Source organism: Myxocyprinus asiaticus, chromosome 15, assembly GCF_019703515.2.
Source record: "Myxocyprinus asiaticus isolate MX2 ecotype Aquarium Trade chromosome 15, UBuf_Myxa_2, whole genome shotgun sequence".
Classification (NCBI taxonomy): domain Eukaryota; kingdom Metazoa; phylum Chordata; class Actinopteri; order Cypriniformes; family Catostomidae; genus Myxocyprinus; species Myxocyprinus asiaticus.
The window spans coordinates 34,931,104-34,945,118 of NC_059358.1; the positions used below are offsets into that span (position 1 = coordinate 34,931,104).

Below are 14,015 nucleotides of genomic sequence, written 5' to 3' on the forward strand. Positions count from 1 at the left end.
TAACACACATTTTTGTGGTTGACACCTTAAACCTGTTTCATGATAATTGTGGATAAGTCTCTGTAAGACTTTCTACATATTTAAAGTGGCATCAACCAGCACAGTTTAAGCACAGAGTAACATCTGGGACAATATTTGCATAAGAGCTTCAACCATTTATGATCAGTATTGAATTTTTTTTTTTTTAACTATATGATTTGGTTTGGAAAGTGTGTTCTGGCTTTTGGTTTTTGTGACTATCTGTATAGTTATTTGTTGATATGAACCAAACTCAGAAGTGATCTGATTTTGAATGGCAAATTTCAACGATTTCAACAATTTCAAGTAAATACCGTTATGGTAACCTACAAAGGCAAAATGCAGTAATTGCACATTTTGTCAAAATTTTATCATGACAGAAATCAGGTCTCTTAGACTATGATCTGTCCTGTAAAAGACAAGTTTGGCTCGACCATCCTCAGATTCACATAAAATGAAGTGTGACTATTTTATAATCCACATATGGCTAATATGGTTTCAGTGTTGGCAAAATTACTGTGTTTTGGTTTTGTAGGGGATGGTTCTCAATTTCTATCTCAACCCTATTTTAAGATTTCACGCTTTGCTGTTTGCCGACGGAACTAAAGAACTTGTAGTGGTACATTAATGACAAAAGCGCTTTCTGTGGTTTAAAACAGCTAGGTGGCCTTCATACTTTACACAGAAGCACTGGGAAGTCTGATTCATTTTAGCAAACTAGTCATCTCTCAAAAGTAACGTCCAAAGTCCACTCACTGCATTTTATGTAAATGTTCCATTAAAATTGCTAATTGGACATCGCTATTACACAGTGTAAATGCAGCCTAGCAGAGGCAGGAGGAGGGGTCACAATTATATTTGGTTTTAAGGTGTGTATACAACATTAAAAGAAGTAAAGAGAAGACTCAGGGGTGCAGGCGTTATGGGAAGAATTGCAAAGAAAAAAGACACTTCTGAAACAGAAAAACAAAAAGAAAAGGTTAAAGTGGGCAAAGAAACAGACATTGGACAACAGATAATTGGAAAAGAGTGTTATGGATCTTAACCCCATTGAGATTTTGTGGGATCAGCTAGACTGTAAAGTGCGTGAGAAGTGCCTGACAAGACAGCCACATCTATGGCAAGTGCTACAGGAAGTGTGGGGTGAAATGTCACCTGAGTATCTGGACAAACTGACAGCTAGAATGTCAAGGATCTGCAAAGCTGTGGAGGATTTTTGATGAGAACTCTTTGAAGTAGTTTAAGAAGTTCTTGGGTTACTCCATTCATTACAAGGACATAGCAGTTTTCACTGTAATCAATGCAGAACTAATATGTAAAGTGGGTGTAGAGTTTCTCAATGACTTCTGTACTCTGGTCGTAGTAGCAGTAGAAGAGAGCTGAATTTAGGAGAACTGGCCATGACCATTAGCAAACATTAAATCAATTTAGCTGTGTGGATGGCCCACAAGCCCAGCAAAATTTGGTTTGCCACAACCAAAAATTGCCCCATGAGCCCTGCCTGTCAAAACACATGGGAATTAATTAGCAAGAGTTATGGAATGCTCAATAACAGCAAACAACCCACTAAACATCCAACAAATGTTTGCAAAAATGCCTGTGGTATTTCTAAACTGTAAACTCATTTTGCAAATATGCCCTCTGTGACAACAAAGGAAACACCTATGCAGATCAGATATTTATGCAACAATAATGAATTGCTTATTGGTGAAATGCTTTAAAACTTCCTGGGCGGTTAACAGCGGTTTGCAGGAAATTGTAAGTAAAGCTGTGACTGAAATGAGAAAAAAAATTAAGCTAAACTTCCATTAGCCCCTCTGTCTCTGTGGATGTCACCACAACTCCAGCAACAGTTCACAGTAGGGCTGGGTGGTATGACCAAATTCATTCTATATTATGGTAATAGTATATCTCACAATAGTGATTTTTGCTGGAAATTTAACCTCAAAATAGTTTACAAATTTCATAATGTTGTGATGTTTATTTGTTTTTTATAATCTTTTTGCTTTCCACTGAAATTAATTCTGACTTGTCTCTCCTTTTCTTAAAAAAATAAAATAAAAATATCTGTCACAGTGAGGCACTTACAATGGAATTGAACAGAGGCAATCCACTCTGTTCAAGAGGATTAGCCACTTTTGAATGCGTGTGACAGTGTGACGCACATCAGTTGAATTCTATATAAATGCAAAATATTGTGATGTTGCTCTGGAACCGTAAAAAGCCTGACTAATCCATTATAATCATCTAAGCAGCCTACACTGGAAGCGACACCAAGCAACATAGTTGGCAGAGTAGTTTTCTGCTTGGTATCATATCTTAAATCTCACCAAAGATATACAGTGGCATATACTGCATAGCAGAATCTCTACATGCTGACAACTTTTTACCATTGCACATTATATATCATTCTACCGCCCAGACCTAGTTTGCATTAGCAAAAAGCAAATCTTTAACAGGCCTATTTTTGGCAACTGACAACACATTTGAGAAAATGGAGGCGGCATGATTTCTTGCTCTAGCTCGCACGTATGGCAGAGGTGTGTTTCTTGGAGATGTTTTATCTGATAATGCTCCTCTGAGAGCTCCAATCTGCTGTGCAGTGTGCAGCAGTACACCTGAAGCACTGGGCAGACGAGGTTATGCTCTGGACCTTTTTCATATAGCTAGGACTGTTTGACTGTAATGACCTGTACATCTATGAGCAGCAGGTTCTTCTCTGACCACGGACTGACAGGCAGATCATAAAACAAATCTGGCCCAGTGAGAAGTCAATGTATAGTCACAGTTCCAACAGTCTGTTAAACTATGCCATTCATGCCAGGGTTAACACACAGCATGCCCTACTTAAAGACAAACCATAGTTAAAGAGCTTTACTAATTCATAATATGATTATGATGATCATATTTCATTAAATATAAAACAGAGCACTTCTAATTTTGTCAGAAAATTAAAACGCTGTATTTATGAGTTTGCCAGATAGCCAAAATGCATTGTTAAGTCCAGATTCAAAGCTTTTAAACGATACTCATCTTAAGTAAAGTGAGTGTTTTTTAATTAATTGGCTAATTAGCTAGCCAAACCAGATGTAAGTTTACAACATATAATGTAAAAGCATCGGCCGCAATAAGCACATTAACCGATTGTTTATTGGCCCTGAAATTCCATATCATGCATCCCTGAAAGTAATGAGATACTGGACTATATCTCTTCAGAAGTTTAGACCCATAAAAATGTCTTTATAGTCCTTCAGACTCTAGTTTTACATATGCAGGAATCTCCTGATGTGCACACCTACTGTTGCTGTTTCCACCTTCGACTCCTATGGTTCAGCGGCGAATACATCTTCCTGCACTTCTTAGTGAAAGCAACAACTCAATTGTTAGAATTGCTACCTTGTGGATCCACTAATTAGTGCAAATAATTCCATGCACATACTGCATGTTTAGAGTACGCACGGTTAGATAAATCGGGCCAGACGCATTGAGTGCTCGGGCACTCTGCAGATGACTACAGAGGATTCTTGTCTAATCTAAATATACTTTGGGCTTTAGACAGAAAGGAGCCATCTGATTGAAATGTAAAGGAAGAGTCTGTGTATTAAAATGGCGTATTTACTTGAGCAGATCCGAAATTGGACAAAACTTGAGAACATAACAGAATACACAATTTTGCTCAAGGATATTCTGTTTACTTGCTACTTAGTGTTTCAAACAAATCTTTCAAATATCTACTGGTCTTTTTCCAAAGTGCTCTTTGTAGAAGTCTGGTACCCCGTAAACACCACTTTGTTTTGTGGTGGACTGATACAAACCTGTGCACCCTGACTCCCAAAAATGGCATAGAAGTCAATCAATGAGAGTGGAACTGGTCATTTTTGGATGCAAGAGGCATAAGTTTACATACAACTTAGCCAAATACATTTAAACTCAGTTTTTCACAATTCCTGACATTTAATTGGAGAAAACATTCCCTGTCTTAGGTCAGTTAGGATCACTACTTATTTTGGCCCACTCCTCCAGACAGAACTGGTGTAACTGAGTCAGGTTTGTAGGCCTCCTTGCTCGCATACACTTTTTCAGTTCTGCCCACAATTTTTCTATCAGATTGAGGTCAGGGCTTTGTGATGACCACTCCAATACCTTGACTTTGTTGTCCTTAAGCCATTTTGCCACAACTTTGGAAGTATGCTTGGGGTCATTGTCCATTTGGAAGACCCATTTGCGACCGAGCTTTAACTTCCTGGCTGATGTCTTGAGATGTTGTTTTAATATATTCACATCATTTTCCCTTCTCATGATGCCATCTATTTTGTGAAGTGCACCAGTCCCTCTTGCAGCAAAGCACCCCCACAACATGATGCTGCCACCCCATGCTTCACGGTTGGGATGGTGTTCTTCAGCCTTTCACTTTTTCCCTCCAAACATAACGATGGTCATTATGGCCAAACAGTTACATTTTTGGTTCATCAGACCAGAGGACATTTCTCCAAAAATTAAGATCTTTGTCCCCATGTGCACTTGTAAACTGTAGTCCATTTTTATTTTATGTTTTAATGGTTTTGGAGCAGTGGCATCTTCCTTGCTGAGCAGCCTTTCAGGTTATGTTGATATAGGACTCGTTTTAATGTGGATACAGATACTTGTCAACCTGTTTCCTCCAGCATCTTCACAAGGTCCTTTGCTGTTGTTCTGGGATTGATTTGCACTTTTCACACCAAACTACGTTCATCTCTAAGAGACAGAACGCGTCTCCTTCCTGAGCGGTATTATTGCTGTGTGGTCCCATGGTGTTTATACTTGCGTACTATTGTGGTACCTTCAGGCATTTGGAAATTGCTCCCAAGGATGAACCAGACTCGTGGAGGTCCACAATTTTTTTGGCTGATTTCTTTTGATTTTCCCATGATGCCAAGCAAAGAGGCACTGAGTTTGAAGGTAGGCCTTAAAATACATCCACAGGTACAATTTAGTACACCTCCTATCAGAAGCTAATTGGCTAATTGCCTAAAGGCTTGTCATCATTTTCTGGAATTTTCCAAGCTGCTTTAAGGCACAGTTAACTTAGTTTATGTAAACTTCTGACCCAATGAAATTGCGATATAGTCAATTAAAAGTGAAACAATGCATCTGTAAACAATTTTTGGAAAAATTACTCATGTCAAGCACAAAGTAGATAGTTTGCTAATATGAAATCTGTGGTTTAAAAAATATGTTTAATGACTTAAACCGAAGTGTATGTAAACTTCTGACTTCAACTGTATATATATATATATATATATATATATATATATATATATATATATATATATATATATATACACAAGATATCTGAACAAGGTGACCTGCTTTATTAATGAGGCCTGATTGCCCCCAAAAGGTTTTAGGGAATCCTTTGGACACACATTTCAGTAGAACAGAGGTATTCAACTCTGCCCAAGCAGGGCCAACATCCTGCGGAGCTTAGTTACAAACCTGCTCTTACACATCTACCTACAGTATTCAAGTAATCCTGAAGACTTTGATCAGCTTGTTGAGGGCTTGAGCTAAAATCTGATGGACTGTGACCCTGCAGGAAAGTTGAATAGCCCTGCTGTTGAACAACTCAACTCAGACAAACTTCTCAAGCATCGAGGCAGTCACTCCAGTCCTCTCACAGCAAGTCTTGAGATAGAATCCAGAGAACACCCCTTTTTAAGGCCTTAAAATATTAATGTTCTCAAATAAAGGTCAGTGGGACACAGGATCAAAGAGCATGCCATGTTCCAATTTCACACAACGTGTGAACAAAGATAATCAAACGCTCTTCTCTCCCTCACCACAGGTTGCAAAATCCATTTATATTTTGTATCAGAGTATCATCAGTCTTGGATAGAGACTTTTCTTGTGGAGAAAGGGTAGGAACTGCACTGATCATTAATAGGAGGAGGAAAGGACAGGATGCCATGATTTAATAAATCATATTGTGTTTAATTTTGAATGACTTGAGCAGAGAGGACAGATAGGGCCTGAATCCAATGAACAGCACCCTAAAGTGCCCTGCCAGGATCAAGGAATCCATTTTGCGTCGGCTACGTGGCATCGGAGGTTATACTGTATCTTCACACTTTGCTTCATAGAATTCAATGCATTGGGGAACATTGATGCGAATAATTTACATTTAAGCATTTGCAAGACACTTGCAAAATGACTTAGTGCATTCAATATATACATTTTATATGCATGTTCTCTGAGAATTGAACCCATGACCTTGGTATTGCAAGCACCACGTTGAGCAACAGGAAATATGAAAGGGCATGTATGTACTTGGTTTCCTTCATTCATGGAGCAACACAAAACTGATAACAGGTATATAATGATCTTAATCAGGTTATTGATGTGTTCACACAGATGTGCCTCTAATTGTCAGCAGCCATGTCACCCTGCAGCTCTCACCTGGTTGCCCACTAAAGCTAAGCAGGGTTGAGCCTGGCCAGTACCTGGATGGGAGACCTCCTGGGGAAAACTAAGGCTGCTGCTGGAAGTGGTATTAGGGAGGCCAGCAGGGGGTGCTCACCCTGTGGTCTGTGTGGGTCCTAATGCCCCAGTATAGTGACGGGAACACTATACTATAAAAAAGCACCGTCTTTGGATGAGACATTAAACTGAGGTCCTGACTAACTGTGGTCATTAAAAATACCAAGGCATTTCTCGTAAAGAGTAGGGGTATAATCCTGGTGTCCTGGACAAAAAAAATTCCCCTCATCATTCATGGCCTCCTAATAATCCCCAGCCCTGAATTGGCTACATCACTCTACTCTCCTCTCCACCAATAGCTAGTGTGTGGTGGGCGTTTTGGCGCACTATGGCTGCCATCACCTCATCCAGGTGGATGCTGCACACTGGTGGTGGTTGAGGAGATTCCCCTTATACTATGTAAAGCACTTTGAGTGCCTAGAAAAGTCCTATATAAATGTAAGGAATTATTATTATTAATGATTTTGTTTGAGAAAATAAAACATGACATTGAAGACATGAACTCATCAATGCAATACTGACATCATAACAATATGAAGACATCAAGACATAAAATCTCTGACACTCATAGCTCTTTGGCACATCAAAAAGAGCAATCCAAGCAAAGCAAATCACACACAATTAATTTCCTCGTCTCATTACTTCAAATGTAAATGCATTTTCGCGACAGAACAATGCCTCACATACTCTCTCTGCAGCTCCAGACAGACTAATGGGTCATAGCTAAACAAAGGGCTGCTTTTGTGCTCGAGTCCATCTGTGGCACTCTGTCAGATGTGGATGAACTTCAAATGTAGTTTCTTTATAAAGAAACAATACCTCAGTCTGTGAAGTGCACAGTAGATCTGTAGCAACATAACAACATATGTCGTAACCACAACACCCTTGCTGGCTGAAGAGTTGTTCCTTGTGTCACGCCGTCAGATGCAGCTCTATCCAAGGTATGTCACTCTGCACTTGACGCTTGGACTATACAGTCATTAAGCAAAAACTGGGTTGTTATTTTGACCTGAGGGCTGGACAATTCTCAGGCCAGAAGGTTTCCAAGACCAGTACACATCAGCTTAATGTAATCCAAGATAATTTTGATAGCATGGTGTGTGCAGTCGAGTCCAAGTAAACTTCAACATCTCAAGGCCCTGCTGAACACATTTGTGAGCTACAGATTTTAGTTCTTGGAAAATCTTGACAAAAAACAAACTAAAGAATGTAATGCACCAATGAAGTTGGTGTATTACCTTGGTGTGTGAATTCTCCATCCATTAATTAAAGTCTACATCCACTTCTGATCAAGGTCAAAGAGCGAGTTTACATGCACAGCAATTCGCAGGTAACTAAAATCAGCCATCGACAATGTAAGAAACCTACATGTAAATGAGATTTGAAACCATCTGATAATTCTCTGCTTTTGGTGTCGTGTAAACAGGCATGTGCACTACACTTTTGGACAGGCATGCGCACATTGGACAAGCCGTTAAGAATGCCAGTAAAATGTGAAATTCTAGGGTGTGCTGATCAATTTTTGCTTAAACCATTTATGTCCTTATCCTGATAAAGGAAAACTATGGCAAATTCCGTGGGCGAAGAAGGTGTGGGAAGATGTTAAGCACGTGTGAAATAAGCAAAAAAATAACTGTCAAGCAGCCTCTTTTAATGCTGCACTTTATACTCTGGGAGATAAAAATTCAACGTAGCTGTGTACGAAGCACCGCTCACACCAAACAACAGCCAAAACACACAATTTCCTATTGGTCAGAGCAGTTAATTTGCCTGTCAAAGTTCACCAAACTTGAACTACACAAGAAATCCGCAAGGGGAAATGCTTGGCCAACGTCCATTGCACAAAATTCATAATCGCACGGATTCCCATTGAGATGACTGTATTTCGCCCGCAGAATTTCAGAGTGCGAAGGTATGTGTGACCGCGCCTTAAAGTATTTTTATGACCTTATACACTGTCGGCATAAACATAATCTGTGTAAGATTATGTATTTATCCCATTTTAAACACCTGTGATATGTATGCAGCTGAACATCTTTCGCCGTTGTGTTGTGACTGTTTTTGAGCATTTTCTTGCAGTTGGGTGAACCCGAAACCAGCTTAATTATACAGGGCCTTCTTAAGACCAATTCGCTGACTAGTCGTTTAGGCAACCCACCGACTTGTTGATTTGAAAATACACTGTTTTGCACATCCCTAAAGGAAACACCTACATTTAAAGCATAACGCAAATCAAGATCAAATTAGTAGCATGGCATGCACAGATACTGTACAATTCAGCCTTACAATCCAGCTTCGACATCTAGCTTAAACCTCTCAGTGCCATTTCATTTATAGATTTTAGTGTCTGGTACTGCAAACTCTTGGGAAAAAACCTGCAGAGGGTAATGTGCCAACAATCTTGTTCTCCATCCACTTATGATGTCATCTCCATCAAAAACTCAAAATGAAGTCAATTCAGCAATCATTCAATCCACAATTCTACAGCTTGAGTTTCAAAATGTGTAAGATGCTTCTAATCTTCATTTACATGGAAGCACAAGCCTACATCCCTAACACGTGTCCTTCATTGTCTCCCACAGTCTTCTCCTGTGTACTCCACTGTCCTGTTCTCCGACTGCACTCCACTGCTCCATATGCATAATGAGAGTAAAATCAGCATGTTAGACCTCAGGGGTTTGTTGTAAACTAGAGCTCTCTATAATTCAGAGAGAAACACCTCACATGGAAAACTACATTGGCCTAATATTCGCAACCATGAATCTGATTACTACAATAAGACTTTGACTTCTGGAAAATAATAGTAATTTGAAAGTTATAGCAGAAAATCCAGTTCAGTACACCTACCGAGCTAAAATACAGTAAGAGAGCTTTAAGGAGTGGCAGTCAGTAAGGTTACATACTCTCTTTTTAATGACATGACAGGCAAGTTTTTATTCAATAACATAGATACAACACTGCATGAATCCAGGTGGTGTAACTTTGTGACCTCACAAATAAAGACTAGCCTAGATCTTTACATTTCATGAAGAAAATGTGCTTGTCCATGCAAAACACTCCAACACAATGCTGGGATGGTGTAGTTACCCAATGATTATATAGTACATGTCACGACAGATTTGTATATAAATATAAAGTGGCCTCAAAAAGTATCTGGATACACTTAAAGACATTTGAGTGTCACTGAATTAGATAAAATATAAAATCAATTGGCATGTATTTTAAAGAAAGCACATTTTCAGCATTACATTTCACCAAAAAAAAAAAAAAGAAAAACAATAAGGGTTCAGTTTTAAATAAAACAATGGATCTAGGCTACAGTTCTAAATAAAGACAAATTTAGCAGATACTTATTGATTTGATATTTTGTTATCTAATGTAATGACTAATAGACCTAGCATACACATTAATTGTAATATTAGGAAACATCCCTTGTCTCATGATTTGTGAGAATGAGTGTGTCAGGACAGATGTTTTAATAGCATTAATACCAACATTTTTAACTGTGTTTTAGACGCCACACGTGACATTTTAACAAAGGTCTTGTGTTTTTCAGGTTGCCTGACAATAACAAACCAAAGCCATTGAATGGTCCAATAACATCCTGCGACTGCTGATCTGAACCCAAAGAGACAAAAACAATGAGGACTATTTGTGTCTCAGGTTTTTTGTGTTTCTGTGGCATCTGCATGCTGTGGTGGACTTAATTTAACCTATGCTGCAGCAGGAACCGAAAGGGACAAATTTTGTAGCTACATCCTTGTCTCAGGGCAGCACGATGAATGGGAAAATGCTTTGCCTTCACTTGTCCCGTCACCTTTGACCATTGTGCGCACTTCTTCTGTGTTTTTACATGAAATAAAGGAGTCGAGTCAAAGGTCAGATAGCTACTGAAAGGCCTCACAGTCTGAGGGAAAAGGTGTGTGTGACTGAACAAGGAAGTTGCATACAAATACATACATGCGCGGGTCCATCAATATACTTAAGTACCAGGGGAAGTATTACAGAAAACTCCCTATCTTAAGTTAACCCTTGTGCATCAATAAAAAAAAAAAAAGGTACTCAGAGGTCCTTAGAGGACAAAAATATCCACGTCAAAAAACTGCCATAATAATATTATATATTAATATTACTTTCCAATTCCAATCAACTTTCAATAAGTTCACTTTAACCAACATCAGTCCTGATCATAACTACCAAATATTCATTAATTTTCAGGATTTTAACCCTTTAATTTACAGTTTGTTTACATAATGCCACTGTTTTTATACACACACACACACATTTCTCAATACACATACAAAACACACTCTGACATCCATACCAACACACCCACACAATTTTTAGCTTCCTCATTTATTTAATTGGCCTGCAGTGCTCTATAATACTGCAAACAGAAAATAGGAAAAAAGCATGTATTTGCTCCATAGTCTAAACATGAGAAAAATGGCACCATCTGGTGGAAAATTTTAAAAATTTACATTTTGAAGCCAGGGCTCCGGAATGAAAGCATAATATCATAGAATTTATGATTTTATGCTTTAATGGCACTGGGATCAAATGTTGCAGTTTTAATGGGTTTCAATGGGGACATTTCTGTCCTGAAGGTCCTGAGTGTAACTATTGTGTGTAAACAGTGTATTATAGATGTATTATAGGACTGAGGTTGAAATATAAAAATTCCCCCAAATATACAAACATTTGGCAAAAATTATGCCGTTGGCAACAAAAATGAAAAGACAAGAATGTCCCGAAGGTCGCACAAGGGTTAAGATCTGATCAGTTAAGTTAAGATTTTTCACAAATTCATATTCAGATTAAGATAATGCATTAGGAAATGTTATTCTGTAATAGCTTTTGTCCTAAATGCGATCCTAACTGAAATTGCCATGGAAACCAAGCAGATAAACTAGGATTCTAAAGTTAGGATCTTTCTTTAATACGTCCCCAGGGGCAGATCTAAAAAAGGGGATGGCATGTGTACTTTGAGGGGTGGTAACACCAAAGCAAGCGCCCATAGTTCTTCTGGATTAAGAGACCAAGCTTCATTGCAACAAGTACTAGTTAATTTGTCACTATCAAATTACTTATGCCCATGAATTTGCGATACAGCTGCATATCCACAGAGAGGCCACAACATAATCATTGTGCGACTGTTTTGCTAACATTTAATTTTTTTGCATTCTTACAAAATATCAATCTCCAGAGTACCAAGACATTATCTATTAAACACCAACAGATTCTAAATGTTCCAGCTTGACCAGTGACCAGTGCTAGTTGTCACACTTTTTACTCCAGTACATTTTTCTCAGAGTAGATGGTAGATTTTTATTTTATTTTTTTTTAAAGTCATATATCCATATAGCCACATACATTGAAGTGTAGGCTCCAAAAAAAAAAAAAAAAAAAAAAAAAAAAAAACCACAAAAAAAAACATTTTCACCTTTATAGCCCAGGAAATTAAAAGATGTTGACTGAACACATGTTGACCTTTTGTGCGGGTTAGCTGTCATGATGGAAGCTGTCGTGATGGAAGCTGCCATTAAACCAGTGGCATAGGTTTACAAAAAAGTAAATTAATAGGGTTTTGAACTAAGAGTTTGAAACCAGCATACCAACCCACTGAAAACACACATTTGTTTTATTACACTTTTTACTCAAAACCTTACAGACTAGTTATTCAAATATAGCCCTTGTGACAACTTCCCCGTGCAAGATAATCCAAATAATCTTGCTTCAATAATTATATCTTTTTACAAACATAATTAAAATATTTCACATATAGAACTGGCAATCTAAGGTCAATGAATAGATCACACTTATAAACATCATTGGTATAAAAGGCAGAAACACGGGACGAAAAGAGAAACAAACTACGCTATTAATAATGACAGGTTACGTAGAGCAGGGGTGTAAAACAAATTTTCAATTGAAGGCTGGATTGGACTAAAAGTCACCTTATGCAGGCCAAGTGGTTTGATTTTGTTAAAACAACTGTCAGTGTGCATGCACTGCAGTAGCCAAGCATATGATTGGCCGCAGCTGTAATCAATCACAACATCAGGTGCGGCATTCAAGGACCACTGTAGTCATTTATGGGTTTGGTTAGAGTTTTCCTAACATCGGCATCAACAATAATGTACTAACAGTTCTATTTTATACACTGGGATACCAAATGCTGGGGTGGCATATGGGTCACCTCCGTACATCCACCCCTGTTATGTACTCAACGTTAATTCACTTAATTCAGCAAAAATTTACTTTTAGCAGAAATATGAATAAAAAACATTTACAGTCTTCCAGGACAACAGACCAAATATATTGATGACTCATGTTGCACTACATTTATTATTGTCCAATCAAATGCTATCTAGAATGGGAACGTCTCAACCGACCAGCAAGTAGCAAATCATGGTTCATGATGAAACTAAAGCCTATATTGGCTATGATAAACAAAGAGCCGAGCCCTTCGATATGTCCCACCCAAACTTCCTGCTTCAATAGTAAATAAGTCACGAAGGAAAGGAAACTGTACTGCTCATCAGAGTAACACATAATGAAGCTATCAGCTCACGCAGCCAGACACCAGCTGATGTTTCCTCAAATTAATGGAGTCTGCAGCGTAAAAACATCAGCATGCAGAACCAAATCATTTGAAATCATGTGTAAAATGACCATAAGGAAAACTAGTGTGTGTCCACGGAGTATGAAGGGAAAAAACTGGCATCAAACGAGTGAGACCTGGAGAGTTTGGTTCATTTATGTTGCTGTCAGGTCTGATGAGTTATCTGAGCAGGGGCACGTCTCTGGAAAAACAAACACACACACACACCTGGCTCAACAACAGCAGCAGGTGTTACCATAATAACCAGCGAAATGGATTAATGACCCTCTGGATGGAGTTCATTTTGTACATCTGTCTCAGGCAAGATCAGGAAGACGTTACTTTAACATAGTTCCCCCATTTCCTTTAATAGCCAGCACTATCCATCTCTCTCATTCATTTTCTACGCTATTCCTCTCCGTTGCAAAACCTTGTTAGCTGTCGTGCTGCCTGCTGCCTACATAGGCAACTGCCTTCAAAGGCAGCGTCCTAACTGTCTTGGAACCACATAAGTGTATGATTTGAATAGGCAGCAATTCTGCAAATAGTGCTCCGCACAACAGACTCAATGCAATTAATTTCGATAGAGTTAAGTTAGCATGTCACTAAGCTAACGGCATGATACTCTAAGGCACGGCAGCCATAAAAATACATAGAATAATACAATATTCACAAACTGGTGAATATGCATTATTTACACACAACTATTTTTTAACAATACTTTTCAGTATTGATTGAAACAAGTTTTATTTCCAAACAACATTTTGCTTGACTCATCTGCCATCTTATATTTGTTGCCCCAGTGCATTTTAGGATCTGGTGTACATGCAATTCCGCCTTGGAATTCAGTAAATGTAAGGTATCTTAAGGCTAGGGT

The 14,015-nt window shown here is 38.5% G+C and overlaps 2 protein-coding genes across 2 annotated transcripts in view; one reads left to right on the forward strand and one right to left on the reverse strand.

The window, feature by feature from the left end:
• LOC127452562 (anoctamin-10-like) overlaps positions 1-13,298 on the forward strand; it is a 105,037-nt gene extending 91,739 nt beyond the window's left edge. Inside the window, exon 14 of the mRNA XM_051718101.1 lies at positions 10,091-13,298. Within this exon, the coding sequence (XP_051574061.1) occupies positions 10,091-10,099 (9 nt within the window). The 3' untranslated portion in view covers positions 10,100-13,298. The remainder of the gene's footprint in view (positions 1-10,090) is intronic.
• The window catches only part of LOC127452561 (SNF-related serine/threonine-protein kinase-like), a 71,735-nt gene that overhangs the window by 31,658 nt on the left and 26,062 nt on the right, over positions 1-14,015 (reverse strand).